The sequence below is a fragment of the Ptychodera flava genome, chromosome 8 (assembly GCF_041260155.1).
Source record: "Ptychodera flava strain L36383 chromosome 8, AS_Pfla_20210202, whole genome shotgun sequence".
Lineage (NCBI taxonomy): Eukaryota > Metazoa > Hemichordata > Enteropneusta > Ptychoderidae > Ptychodera > Ptychodera flava.
The window spans coordinates 7,868,438-7,883,883 of record NC_091935.1 but is presented as its reverse complement, the minus strand read 5'-3'; the positions used below and the strand labels follow the sequence as shown (position 1 = coordinate 7,883,883).

The 15,446-nt window shown below is 38.7% G+C and overlaps 1 protein-coding gene across 1 annotated transcript; it reads left to right on the top strand.

The window, feature by feature from the left end:
* The first annotated feature begins 783 nt into the window (after positions 1 to 783).
* LOC139138366 (uncharacterized) lies at positions 784 to 14,861 on the top strand. Its single transcript, XM_070706706.1, has 4 exons — positions 784 to 914; positions 8,783 to 11,631; positions 12,659 to 12,803; positions 13,428 to 14,861. The coding sequence occupies exons 2-4, from the start codon at positions 8,812 to 8,814 to the stop codon at positions 13,616 to 13,618; spliced, it is 3,156 nt and encodes a 1,051-aa protein (XP_070562807.1). The 5' UTR covers positions 784 to 914; positions 8,783 to 8,811; the 3' UTR covers positions 13,619 to 14,861.
* The last annotated feature ends 585 nt before the right edge of the window (positions 14,862 to 15,446 follow it).

Sequence of the window (15,446 nt, the reverse complement as noted above, 5' to 3'; positions counted from 1 at the left end):
TTGAATAAAGACTAATAGGTAATTAAATAAACCAATAAAAATATTTGTGGTGGCTGCCAGAAATGACGTCATTGCCTTCTACTGCTGTTCCTTCTGTAGGCGGAACTGAAAGTTTATCTTATCAGTGCGCTTGAGGGGGAATTTACGGATGCAGAAGAACACAACTGAATTAGTTGTATAATTTGACAGAGTGGTAAAAATTCACAAACACGAATGTTTCTCTACTCCACATGCGTCAGAGACAATGTCATACATTTATGAGACAAGTGTGATATACAATGTAGTTTGCGGAAGTGATAAACCGTGGAAATATCTATGGAATGTTTTTCCTATTTTTATGCATTCAGTGTTTGCAAAATCAAGCTGACAAATCTTGTTGAGATATCCATGAGCGGGCTGTATAACAGTTATTGTCTATGTACTGTATAATTTGTCGTAACTTTGCTCTTGACACTCGGCAGTGTCGATTACTTTCTTGTTTTTAGTTTAAAGCGCCAACATGAATGAACTTGCAGGTTTATGGTGGCATGCCTAGGCGCGGTCCGTCTTGGACAGTGGTGAATTTTAATGTAGGAGAAGTAATTTCCGATGCGAGTTTCATATCGTTGCTCTCAGTAAAAGGACTTCCGTAAATGGTAAGATGTTTCCTCTACAACTCAGAAGTCAGTGAAGCAAACCAATCACGTTGGTCAAGCTGAAGACCGAATACAGTATATGAGGCGTAGGTGCCCAGTAACAGCATACGCCTGGCTGGTATTATATTTAGTCTCTTGGGACACGAGTAACAACCAATTTGAAATGTGAATTTATCGCCATCTCCGCTTCCCTTAAAGGTCAAATAAGCTTTACGATATCATAGAATGTCACATATTCATAAATGAGTCTTGCATCAAGAGGCTTACCTGCATTTAAAGGTAGGTAAAGTATTTCTAAAACCTCCCTGTGTTGTATCGATATCACACGAAGTATTACCAACCAAAATCGACTATTATTTGTAATTCGTAACAGGACCCGAGCTTGAAACATCATCCTTGATGCCAGCGAATAAGGTGTCAGCACAAATCAATTCGTTAAGATCCATTTCCTCCTATGAATGCCTTGGCATGTCTACCATCGCCTGTCTCAGCACAAAATGTACCAGCAGATCCATTAGCCACTTTAGTGAAAGCTAGATGTTGAATGAAGACCTAGTATCATTTAACGATTATTTCAACATGCGAGTAAACTAAGACATGTGTTGTGCAATATCAACAGTAGCATAAAATGTTACTTGGTTTTGACTTTGTTTTCTGTTGTCGGTCGACAGAAGTATTGGAACATGAAAAATTATTGTTGTAGATCTCTCAAATAACCATCAAGTTTGCATGAACATGTTGTACAATATATTTCACGTGCTTCCACTATGGAAAGGCAAGCGTACCCTGTTTCTATAAGGGAGCTACAGGAGCTAGATACTTGGGCATTGCAATGATCGAGGGGAGCACCTTCCCATCGCTATGAACAATGGTCACACAAGCCTATATCATTGGCTATTGATAACCCCTGTATGATAATAAAGTGGTGGAAAAAGCTGGTTTTCCGTAAAGAGTAGGCCCAACGATTGTTCAGTAGACAAAGGGATCATGAGAAAGGTATGATCTAAGGTCATTATTCTATGGAATTGCGCAAAAGGAGACGAACTGAGTGGTGACTGAGTGATCGCAACTTCACAACACTTTTACAGACATGTATACCGTGGAGTAGACTTTTATTATATGTTCATTGAATGCCACGATAATAGAGACACTCGTAAGGAAGTCATCCAACGGAATAGTCTCAGACTATCTTTAGTAATGCTGTGCACTGCATGCTTCTACAAGCCAGCTGCCGAAACGAAGCTCTGCTTATGGCGTTCCCATAGGCTTCGAGTATAGGGAGTAAAAATATTGCCATTCATTTCCTAGTCCATAACTTGTGTGGCGTCAATTTGAAACTCAGAGAGAAACAAACGTCTGTTTATTTCTGTGAAATCGAAACATTTACTAATTTTCTGAGGGGTTGAAACAGCGAAAATTGTACTGCGTATCTCAGGTATTCGGCTAACTCTATGTGCGGCCATGACCAAGTGCTTGCTGTTAAAATACAGAGGTCTCAAAGCTCAGCAGCTTTCGTCTGTAGTTGGAGATAAATTTAGGGAGCGTTCATTTATTATGGCCGGGGATAGGCAGCCAAAACCTTCCTATTCATCAGTCAGAATAAGTGGACCCCGTACCCACAAAATAATTGACGACCCCCCCCCTTTTAAAATGACAAAAATTTCATGACCCCCCTCCTTGAGTAAAGCTGCATTCACAAACACGTCGGGGGATGGGATAGAATAAAAAACATTCTCAGATTTTTTCAAATGCCCCATAACAACCTTACAATGCGTTTAAATCCCCCTTCTGACTTGCTATAGTTTTGAAATCCCCCTCAAAGGAATACATGCCTTTTGAGGAGGGTCTCTAGTTTTTGCGCAACTCTTAGAGGGCAAAATGTGGCTGATACTTTGCTTCATCCTAAAATATCTAATCATTATACATGTATATTTTTACCCATAAATAACAAGCCCTATCTGAACATTAATATGTCTGATAATTCATGCAAATGTACTTTGCTTGAAGTGGCAGGTAAGGTATGTGTACAAAAATTGATTTTTTGATTTCCCAGAAAATGTTAATCCATTTTACATGGAAGTTATGACAATACTGGGAATAATTTTTTTTCCAATTTAAAACTTGCTATATTTGTGCTTATATAGACGTTGGATAATTGACATATTTGTACTTGATTAGAGTGGGGTTGTTTCAAGTGCATAGATGTACAAGGAGTTTGATTTTGGAATTTCACCGAAAATGTTGATTCACTATACATTGGAATCCATGAGAAAGCTATTAATATTTTTTTACAATACTAAAACTAAATAAATCTATGCTTCTATAAGTGTTTGACCATTCAAATAGGGTGTTTGAAAGTTCATATATGGAAAACAATTATGATATTGGAATTTTCCTAAAAGTACTTTTGTACTTTTTGTCACTTATCTAGGTAAACTATAATATTAAACATTTTCCCTGACAAACTTGCTATATCTCCAATATGTAAGTAACAGGAATTGTTCATTGCCCCCAACAAGCTGGATTTACAAGAAGACAAGCCTGTATATGGTTGCCAAGGCAAGATATTCAAGTGACAGATAATTAAACTTTTGTCTGATTTACGGTTAAATGACTTCAGAGAATGTAATTGTGCAGCGAATTATCTTATTTCCCGTAGTCCCAGAATATTTTTGAACACTAAAACTGCTCTTTCACGGAATGGATACTTATGAAAATTAAGTGACCCTCTCTGTGCTGTTTGAAAAATACATGACCCCTCCCTTTGCAGATTTCAAATTCAAGGTGACCCCCCCCCCCGATTTTGCTGGCCTACCCCCAGCCGTAGCAACTGAACGCTCCCTTACGGCAGTTTTGCTATCCTAAAATTCCATTCACTCGTAAAAGATTTGCGCTCAAAGAAATATGATCCTTGATTTATATGCGTAACGATGTCAGACTTCCTACAGTACTTCCACCTGTTCCGCAAAAGTGATACTTTTGGAGATTTCTCGTTTCGTGCTACTCTACAAGTGATCGCGAAGCGAAGGGTCAATGGTAGGTCGGACGATGTGAACGTAGGTTTACCACTCATAATATAGATCACTTGCTGCTATCCTTTAATCTTATCTGTCTCCTCATTTGCGATTTACCTTTTCTGTGGAATATATTTACGGTAAACAAATGTTAGTGTGTGATTTACCTAAAGGTACGTTTTTCTTGTGTTGCTTTGGAATTTCAGTATTCAGTTAACGAAGAAGATGTACCACAGGGTATTGCAGGCATTATCCGTCTCTAAGTTATCAATATGATGAATGAATTTCATGTATGAAACTTTTTTATTATACAAACCATACCTGTGTCGCGTCTGTGCGAATTACTTTACTCTCGCTATCTCTGCACAGTATTTCGAAGAAAACAGTTTAAATCTTTCATTACCTTCCCTAATCCTCTTCAGTAATTTGTCCTACCGATCACCAACGCAGAGGCTTGTCGCCCAGGCCATATAACTCGTCAGCAGCTCATAAGGCAAGGGACGGAGCTTATGAACTGCTAACGGGTTATTTGGTCAGGGCGATAAGCACCCGCGTTGTTGATATCAGCTTTGTTCTCACTTGATGCATCAACAACCACGTTCTGGCACAGACCTTTTGAACGGTGTCGACAACGTTATTTTGATCAAAGCCGACGCAAAAACGTGTCAGAACAGTTGGCAACGGGTCTGCAGAGACGATGCTTATGAGCTGCTAACGGCTAATTTAGTCAGGGCGATGAGCACCCGCGTTGGTAATATACAGGTATATGCCTTTTTCTCACTGGCTCGACAACAACTGCGTTCTGATACAGGCCTTTTGAACGGTGTTGCACCCCTGAGAACAAGGCTAACGTCGCTGAAATATCACGTTTTTGATCGGCAAACTCTTAATCGGTACTTGCTTCCATACGCAGTTTCTTAGCTTTCGGGCGATTCGCAAGATACATTCATGCAAGATATGGCCAGCCACTGGACCCTTGACCGTGAAGTTGCTAGTAAACTAACGCTTTTGGATGTCACAAGAGCAAATGTTTTTGCACTCTGTGAGCAATTGAGTTATCGGGGTAGGCATAAAGGGGAATCGAGTTGATTTCGGCCGAAAATTGTTAGAAAAGGTAGGTTTTCATGCGCGGTCCAAATCGGGACTGCGGTCGCCGTGTTTTCCTATGAGAGTCAGCAGGGCTGTGATAGGAGGCCGTACAACGCCGGGAACACACAACATTGTGCGCAGGGCTTCTTTGATGCCAGTGAGTAGAGCGTTCAGGGACGAGAGAACGTTTAGACATTTGGTGGCAATCAGTAGTGTTGGGAGACTTGGGATAACCATGGCTGTACAAAAATAGCATCCATAGGATAACAGGGATTGGTTATTTACAACCTTATTTAAGAACTGGGAAGTAATAGGAAAAGACCAAACACTAAGGAATGTATTCATGATAAAACCGGCTGACACTAATGTGAGGAACGGAATTAGCGGAACGGAACAGAATAACGACACCAAATAAAAAAATAGTTTCTCTTTATTGGAGTCCATTAGTTTCGCCCACTTGATTTTGGAGCGGAACAGAATTGAATTTCGGATCTTAAACAGAAATTTGGATTTAAATAAAATATCATTATTTCTACAAGCAGGGCACCTTAATTTGTGAAGTTTTCAAGATGAAAATTGTGTCAAATACCACAGGAAACGAAGCTGTGACTTCAATTTGAAGCTACATATGAATTTAAATCTTACCCCGAGAATCGCGCCTAATCGAGGGCACTACCATAGTGTGGAGGAGGCGGTCAGCCCAAAAGAGGGCGTGTCTATGGCCAACATGTAATTATGCACTGTTTTGTACGATCGCAATAGCTCAACTTATAATTAGTTTTCAAACAATAATTGCACAATTAGGGGTGTAAATACAGCCTGCCTTCATAAACTGATCACAGAAGAATGGCGAAAATTGCAAACGACCGTAGTTTCAAGTTACCGCTATGATCGACTGTCGACTGTGTATGTATGAGTGATGTCCGTATGTATGTATGTATGTATGTATGTATGTATGTATGTATGTATGTATGTATGTATGTATGTATGTATGTATGTATGTATCTTTGACCAGATTGGTTTCAGCCCCACATCTGTTACCGAGCATGCTAAGGGGAGAACCATTTGATTTCTGAGGGAGGGGCTGGAGGATCGCGGGAAATATTTTCTGCGTCCCATGAAGATAGAGAATAAAAAATAATTTGCTGCATAAGCCCAAAGAGAGAAAAAAGTTACCAATCCCATAGATGAAGGTAAAATATGTGAGTTGTTTATCTCCATAAATGTAATAATCTCCACAAATGTAATATCAACCACAATTGTAATAAAATCAGCCACAAATGTAATAAAACAGTCAACCATTAATGTAACAACCCGCAACCACAAATGTAATAAACAAATTAACCATAAATGTAATAAAACTCAACCATAAATGTAATAAACTTGAACTTGTATACGTGATCACTCGAATAGGACGCGGTATCGCCCAAACTTCGTGTAATAACCCCTTTATCATACATGCACGCTTCGGTTATGACTGTTTTCCTACAGACGTTCTGAAATTAGTGACGAAATCAACTGAAATCATCCTTGCTTGCTCCTCGCTGTACTTACTGGTATAACAAGTTGGTTGCTAAGGAATGATGACAATGGTATCACTTCTTGATATTATTCCGCTATTGGGCCATTCCACTTCAAGGGAGGGTTTATGGAGCACTTTTAAAGCGAACAATTTAAATATTACGATGTCGACACAGGTTTTCACAATTTGAAGAAGATTTACCTTCACCTTAAAATGACGGTGGATGTAAAACATTGGCTAGAGTGTGTGAAATGAATGTGTTTTGGTGTTTTGAGACATAACCTCATCCCGGCGTGCAAGTTATGAGGCCGCCAAAATCGGGTCAAATACCCGCGTCAAGCCAGCGTTCGATTTCAAACTCGATCGAGTATGAACAGCTGAGAGCATAGAGCAAGCAGTTCTGCGACGTCTATGAATGCACAGTGGATATAATACCCGTACCAGTCAGTTTATCTCGAAGAATTATACATGTCCCCAGACGTCAAATATGCCGAATTTATTATCTTAGAAAGGAATTTGCGAGCGGATTAGGGAAAACATGAAGTGAGTACTCTGTAAGCTGTAGTGTCGTAACTCGTTAGTGATTTTATTGCTGGACGAATAAAACATTTCAAAGGTATTTACGTCGTCTGCTCGTATATTTCCGTTCCTGGCTTGCCTAAACAGAACTAAACTTCCCTTAACAACCTAAAACAAAGTTTGACTTTCCCTAAATCTTACATTGTATCTGAAAACCGCACCGGTGCCACCGGTGCCACCGGATACGATCATAACTGTGAATCTCACTGACTCGGGTACAAATCGGAAATATAACTTGTGCACCTTGTTTGTCGCGAGTATTTTCAGTGCGGTTGGATTTTTGTTGCTCATTTATGGCTGCAAACGATGTAATTCACCACCAAGATACTTAAGCTCCTTAACACTGAGGAAACTTTTCGTAAAGCAGTTCTATCATGATGCACTGTTAACCGGTATCTTAATCTTCAGCAGCGTAGACGACATGAAAACACTGCACCTTATGGGACCGGCCGTGAACGATGACAGGTGTCGGCAAATGATACAAATTTTCAGTGCGTTCGTTTGTATGTTTTTTGTGCGACTGTACTTGTACCGAAGTACAATGCCCATGAACTGACTGCAAACAAGAAAATTTTGACCATAATCACAATGACGTTTCGGATTGTCATTTGTCTTATTCGCTCAACTGTTTTACATATAGGCCTATATGAACATGTATATGAACATACCAACGAAGGTCATGCATACCAGCGACGGTCACGCATACGCGTAGCTGTAAGTAGTTCAGTTACAGTGAAAATATAATTCGTATTTTAACATGTTAAAATAAGGGTTCATATCAGTACCGTCTACACAATAAGAGAATGGCAATACAGGCATAGCATGTATGATAATATACTATACTGTACGTACATCGTTCAACGGCCCGCTAACTCCCCCGATGTTCCTACTCAAATCAATGCACTGTTATGCACTCACATCGAGGCATGTAAGAATTGATTAATTGTACCGTTCTTGCTCTACCACACTTCCTGAAGTGTGTTTTATTATGCAATAAAGTTCTTATTAGTAGTCATATTCACAATATTCATCACGGGGGAAAATTTAGAAAAACAGATGCATTACTTTTAGGGTTGAAAAAAAGGTGAAATTTTATTTAAATCCAAATTTCTGTTTTATATCCGAAATTCTATTCTGTTCCGCGCCAAAATTCAGTAAGTGAAAAAAACATGGACTCTAATTAAGAGACACTAATTTTTTATTTGGTGTGGCTATTCCGATGCGTTCCGTTTGGCAAATTTGTGTAAGCCGATAAAGCCCATCATCAAAACATTAGCGACACACTCATACATGCCAAACTACACAATCTTACAGAATCTACCGAACAAAATCAAACACAACAAACTGACCAAAATATAAATATTCTATCCTCCATACTCGATGAACAAAACACTAACAACATTTAAAACACAAACAGTGAAACAAAAAGCAAAGGAGAGCGAATATCAAAGTCACCGAGGAAGAGACCGCACGCTGGTGCTAAACGTCGGGTAAAAAAGGATCATGCTGTCATTTGATAGACAGAGGAGAATTATTTAATTTCATAATAATTAATAATTTCAAAAACCTACTACGTTGAAAGTTTGTCCTACTCAAAGAGCTTCAAAATAAGCCACCACAAGTGGTAGATCAGAAGAGAATTGAAAATATTTAAGAGTCAAAATATCTGTCCCCGAGGAGCATTCTACCTTATAATTAAGCACGACCCATGTTTGCTTGTATTTCTGTGGAGAGAAACCACCCAAGAATAGTTGGTTATTGCCTTGTTTCATTCAATCGTTGTGGAGTAAAAGAAAAAAATAAGTGGCCAAATGTTTCAGTCTCGTGTCATATTGAAACCTCAAACGATTTAGTTCATTTAAAGATGTCCCAGTAGCTGCTTTCGCTTTGGTGCAATGATTGTTTTTGTTTGCTTATGTTTTTGTTTGTTTGCCCCTCTCCAGATAAAGCAACTTTGTGTACCTGAGAAAGCATGGCAAGTCACTTTCAGAGATGGTTGTCGGGATTTTCGACGTATCGCAGCTACAATCTTGGGGTTCTTTGTGACGATGAAGAGATCAAGCAAACCTACCTGGAAGCTGGAAGACGAGGAAAGTTTCCATTCAACAGAAGCAAAGTCATGTTTTTAGGTGACGCTCGTGTCGGAAAGACAAGCCTCCGACGTGCGTTGACGGGAGAGTGGTTTCAGAAAAACGAAGCAAGCACTGAAGGAGTTGAAACGAGGATGTACGAAGCAGTGGAAGTAGATAAAGCATGGCGTACATGTACAGATAACAACCATATTGATTTTGAATTTGTGTCTGCGTGGTTTGCCGCCCTAATAAGTACCAGTAGCAATAGGCAAAGAGGAGAAAGCCCCGTTGGTAACGAATACTTTAGAGATGTCATGTACGCAATCAGGTTTATCTTTCAATTTCAGCTTTTTTGCATTGTACCACTATGTTATATCTTTAGCTATGGCTTTGCTCCATTCGAGTGGTTTCTGTTCCTAGGAGCGACCATCGCTGGGCTTGATTTTCTTACCGAGGCTTATCGCTTTGGCTCGGATGTTGCTATCTGGTATCTCATAGAAAATTACATCCGCTGTTACTTTACTGTTGACGCAGTTTTTCTATTTTTCAAGACGCTTGCTTCAAATAATAACACTGTTCTAAATTACTTCACCTATTTCATGTTCTTTCTTAGTATCGGGTTTGTCATGGGAATTCTTTGTGGTTGCGGCTTACGAAGTGGACTGGCATTTGGCATATGCTTGCTCCAGCCACCCGAGTGGTCTTCATCGAAAGACGAGACGTTCGAATTAGATTTTACAAAAGTACTGTCATCGTATAGCGCAACAGTAGAAATTTTCCTCAGCTATGTAATAGGACTGATTCTTGTACGATCCTGGACGCTCTTACTTGGACGATTACCATTAAAACCTAAAACTGATTTAACGTTTGTGACGTTAAGTGTACTTACAATGAGTGCCGTGCTCTCAATAACAATCTCTGAACCAAACGTTCCCATCTCTTTACTGGCTAGTATCGTGTTAGTTTTCGGAAAAAGTACAGGCACATTCATTGGAAGAGAAATCGATGCAAAGTTGAATATGGGGTATTTCACTTACAAATGTACTGGAACATTAATAGGTTTACTCATGGGTTATATCATGGGCTGGACATTTCGACTTCCAAGCAACTTCTCACCGGCCTCTCCGGTTTTCCTCATGTCAATTTTAACTCATCCCTTGGTTGAAATGTATGGGTTTTGGAAAGTAAATTCTCAATCATTACCGATTAAGAAAATCAGGGATGCTTTCAAGGCCTTGAGAGGAGGCTCAAAGAGTCTTCCGACGAGACTAAGCCTTTGGGATTTCGCAGGTGATGATCTGTATTACTGTACTCACCATGTGTTTCTCGCTAGCCATGCTATCTATCTTCTAGTGTTTAATCTCGAAGAGGCGGTGCGAAATAGAACTAGACAACTAAACCGGATTCTGTTTTGGTTACACTCGATTTCTATCCACGTAAAAGATAGAGATTCTGTCATATTCCTTGTTGGAACGCACAGAGACAGTGTTGGACTGTCAGATCAAGAAGATATAGATAGGTATCTACGTGAAAACCTCTACAATAACTTTTGTCGCTGTTTGGTAGTGAACTCCGATGCACGTCTGGTGTTCATGGTGGAAAATTCAGCACATAAGGACACTGAAATGCTCAAAATTAAAAAACGCATCAGTTCAAAAGCTCTGGAAGCTGACTATATAACGAGGGAGTTTCCTATTAAATACTTAAACTTCTACAAACAGATACTGAGTAAGAGGAAAGAGAGCATCATCTCATCCTATACTACTGTTGGAGATTTTGTGTCAAGAGAATGCGGAATTATGAATGATGACGATTTTCGAGAGCTTCTCAGTTTCTTCCACTGCGCTGGGGAGATAATATACCAACCAGATGACCCAGTACTCGAACAATACGTTGTCTTTGATCCGCAGCTCCTCGTTGACATTATGAAAGTATTGGTGAATATTCCAGCCCGTGATAAAAGATCGCAAGATGTTGCAGAATACTGGCTGAAGTTGGAACAAGAAGGAATTCTCCACAGTTCTCTTATCGAACACATAGTGAATCATTTCAGTGTGCCAAAGGATGCCATCATTCGATTGCTAACTGCCTATGACCTAATATGCCCCATAGATCAGCAGCCAACAGGAACCACGGATGAACTGTTCAGCGTACCTTGTCTAATGCCACGTTATTCAAGTATGATAAAGGAAGCTTCCGGTAATGCGATGGAAGATTGGTGGATATCCAGTGAAGATGATGAGACTTACTACTTTGACTTCGGCTATTTGCCACCCGACGCTGTCTTCACTCGACTTTTGGCACGGTGTTTGGAGGATCGACTGGACGATCAGTCAAGCACGCGACAGGTATTCTATGACGTTGGCCAGTTCGCTTTCGACTTAGACATACATGTCAAACTCGAACTTCTGAATCACTTACCTGAGCAGAATCTGATAAAAGTCACGGTGCAGAGATCAAGAGACACAGACTCAAAATTGCTCATAACAAGGCTGATAGAGCACGTACAAGCCATCCGACGGAGAGACTTTAAACATCTGGAGTACATATTTGGTGTGTTGTGTCCTGCAAGGTATCACAGAAATCACAGACTCCAAGAGAAACTCCATATAGTGAAATTGGCAAGTCAACTGGATTGCCGTTTGCGTAAAACTGAGCCTTTCAACTTTCTCTGTGAAGGACGATGTCACGTGGTGGAGGTTTTCAAGAGCAGTAATACCGTAAGTGACCATTAAAGGTATATTGTCACCTGTTCCAATTTTGCCACAGTTACCATGGAAAGAGAAATCTAACCAATAACAGATTTAAGCGGGTGGCCGCTTTTTACAAAACAGCGCCCTCACAAGGGCATTTTGAATACCAAGGAACGCCCCTTTGACCATATATGGCATATTTAGATTACAGGTGACTGTATAACTTTAACATACGCCACGTCTTTAAATGCCACCTTCTATACTACCTCATGAGATTTGGAAAAAATTCTCTTGAAACCTATCATGTGCCTGATAAAAATGCAAGTTTCACGGCTCCTTGGGTACTTAAACGTTCAGATCTTATTGGTTTTTAAATTATGATACACTAGGATAGGTATATATCAAAATCGTAAAATGTGTGAGGTTAGATAGGGTATTGATTTTGTCCCGTCTTTAGCCATTATGATGACATTTGTATTACATCTGTCATGAAATAAATAAACCGCAACAAAGGGCGATCAGTCACTCTTGACTGATTCGCTCAGAACGTGCAAAAAATATGCATAGAATGTGTATACTAATGTGGTGGAAAATTTGTGGCGACCCAATCATTTTTAGCCCAGTATTATTGATAAACGTTTTCAGCGATTTCATAAACATGTGTACGTCCCTCTCAACCAATGTATGGAAAATAGTGTTTATGTATCACCAAACAGTGTTAGAACAAATTACAATATTTATAAATTTATGATTCATTTATCTACACTTTTACGCACCGCGACGCTTCTTAGTAAGTCACACATGCATACAAACACATTATATATATATATATATATATATATATATATATATATATATATATATATATATATATATATATATATATATCGAACAGTTATCATTGCATGCCATTTTACTTGTTTGTAATACTCACCTAGGTTGAAAAATCAAGACAATACAGTAAAATAAATACTTCACTTATGGACACATCAAAGGCAGTCCATAATAACATTCTTATTATTTTAGGATTCTTCTTATTTTCATCCGTTTTCAGACTACGAGCAGGACACATCACACGGCTACCCAAATGATGCAACTGGACGGACGGATCACTGACATGCCACCAACGCTTCATAGGAAAATTTGTGATAAATTGAATGTACAAGGTGCGCTTGTTGGTGACTGGAGAGATATAGCATGTAAGACATTTGTAAACACGAATATGATCCTGTAATATGTTCGGCCCATTAAATAATCATGTTGAAAACGAACAGTACAACACAAAACACACTGGGCCGGTTTTCCAGTTTCCTTACTGTTTACGTTTTTCGGATAACGCTTATGTCTGTCATATGAATTAAGACAGCACTACATGCATGCATGCATGCATACATACATACATACATACATACATACATACATACATACATACATACATACATACATACATACATATTTGACGTGGCAATTTACTTGAAATATAGTTTTACATACATACAAACATGCATGCATGCATGCCTGTCTGCATTTATGGATAGATTCACATTTGTGTATATGTAGAGCTATATTTCAAGTAAATTGCCACATGAGATATATAACAGCTTTCCCTTTTTGCCATCTCTGCATTTTGTATGTTATTACCCAATGTATTTTCATAATCTATGCATAATACTGGTGCCATTTCTGCGAGCTCTACAAAGGTCTATGGAACTCAACTCAGTACCCTGCGAAAATCGTTTGTGATCCAGCCTTTCTGCCCTTATTATGATCTGGAATTGATCTGGAATAACGTTTCTCTTTCTTCACCCACTTACCTGATCCAGCTGAAATAGGCTGTTCGATTGAAGATGTTCAAGTGTTCTCCAATAGCGAAAATCCTTGTGGTGAAGTGTTGTACTACTGGTCGACATTATACCCTGTAACCATCAGTGAGTTTGTGCAAGTTCTTCAACGCCCGCCCTTGTCCAGAGCAGACATCGTTTCACTCATAGCGAACCATATCGTTTCATCGTAGGGGAACATTTGACTCATTGCCTCCAGGGGATCATTACTCAGTCGGTGACAACAGTCATAGTTTTTGCTGTATGAAAACTTTAAAGGATAAGTACTATTCGTTCATTTACTGTGTCAATCAGCTGACAAACAACACAAAAAGAAACAAGTGAGGCTTTGAATTTTTAACGTCAACCAACGAGCAACTGTCACAAACTGATCATGACCTGTAAGCAAAGCTGACACTAGTATAGATTATTCCAAAGTGAATCTTTTATTATTCCATAGGACATAAACTCGGATATGGGCATTTTTTTTTGTTTTTGCCCATGATTACAACTTCAAACTCAACCTAGTGCATTATCTGCACGAGCAATAATCGATAAAGATCACAGTACAAAACGTTTCATGTCACAACTCCGAACGATTTACGATCTATCTTCTCGGAGAAGAGGGGTATGTAAACAGGAAGAAGTTTTCGTTATCTGCAATGCTGTATTCATGTTTAATGGGATGTCAATGAAATCAAAACACACAAGATTTGATAATCTACTAAAGGTATAGATTGTGCCACTTTCAGTCGACAATTAATGGCAATATTCTCCCGGAAATGTAATGCCGTAGAAAATGCAGTCTCCGTTGATAAGCTGATATCTGTGTACATTTTGTCAAAAGATGTTAAAAAATTAAAACACCCTGTTAAGTTTGTTAGGGTTGTATGGAGTGATATAATATGAAAAAATCATAGTGTAGTATTAAGTATTGAACTTTCCGACTGATCCTTCACAGAAACAAATATTTTTTAAGAGAAAGAATGGTATAGTCATTGGAATCGAGTTATTTGTAATTTCTATACAAATGCAAGCTTGAGAAAGAACGTTATAGATCCAGATTGTTCAGAATTTATATGTTTATACTACTTCTAAAAATAAGAATCGTTTAAAATGTGAGAGAAACAGCATTATTCAAGAGCAGTTTGGCAAATTAACAAGATTTTTGCTATATCGTTGCCGTTTGCCAATACCTGACACATATAATTTTGTAATTTATGAAGTAATCCAGGAGGTAGATATATGATCTCGAATATTTGTCAGTTGCCTGCATTTATGAGTGTTAGCACGCTTTTCAATGCATTTCTCGCGGGTTTGAATTTTTCCCACGGTCTATATGAGAGGGATAACTTACATTAGGGGTTATTCCGTAACGTATTCAGAACATGTAGCATAATACATTTAGTCCATGTATTCTTTTTATCATTTTTAATTAAAGATAAACAAAACCAGCTTGCAGTCGATTATCGAATATTGCTTCAGTCTGAATCACAAGAGTTACGGAAGTGTGTCAATAAGATATTTCAGAAAAGAATGCTGATCGGAAGAAACGCCATTTTTGTAATTGACATTTAATTGCAGTCAAAACAAAGTTTACAAAACTGAGACTGTTGAAACAATGGGATTACTGTGATACAGCGTCTTCAATCACAACTTGAACAATATTATTCAAAAACAGATGACACCATCTCCATAAGATGCATTTTAGCTCTATATTGTCACACTTTATATCTTTAATATCCACACTAGGAATATTTCAAAGCAATTATAGATAGTAATGGGGTCTCCTCGCCAAACTACCGGTGAACGATCACACTGAGAACGTGTTGCATTGTTCATTACACAACAAGGAAAGTCGGTATACTGACATTTTACCCGATTCCCAAACCTTTGATCAAATTCAAAGTTCATCTGTATCAGTTGTCAAACACTTATAAAAACACAGGTTAAGCAAGTTTTCTATTGTAAAAAATATAGTTTTCTTATAGTTTTCTTATAGGCTCCACTTTATAGTGAGTG

Coding starts and splice junctions, on each gene's coding strand:
- LOC139138366 (XM_070706706.1), top strand. CDS start 8,812: ATGGCAAGTCACTTTCAGAGATGGTTGTCGGGATTTTCGACGTATCGC. Junction 11,632..12,658: donor TTTTCAAGAGCAGTAATACC/GTAAGTGACCAT, acceptor ATCCGTTTTCAG/ACTACGAGCAGGACACATCA. Junction 12,804..13,427: donor TGACTGGAGAGATATAGCAT/GTAAGACATTTG, acceptor TACCTGATCCAG/CTGAAATAGGCTGTTCGATT.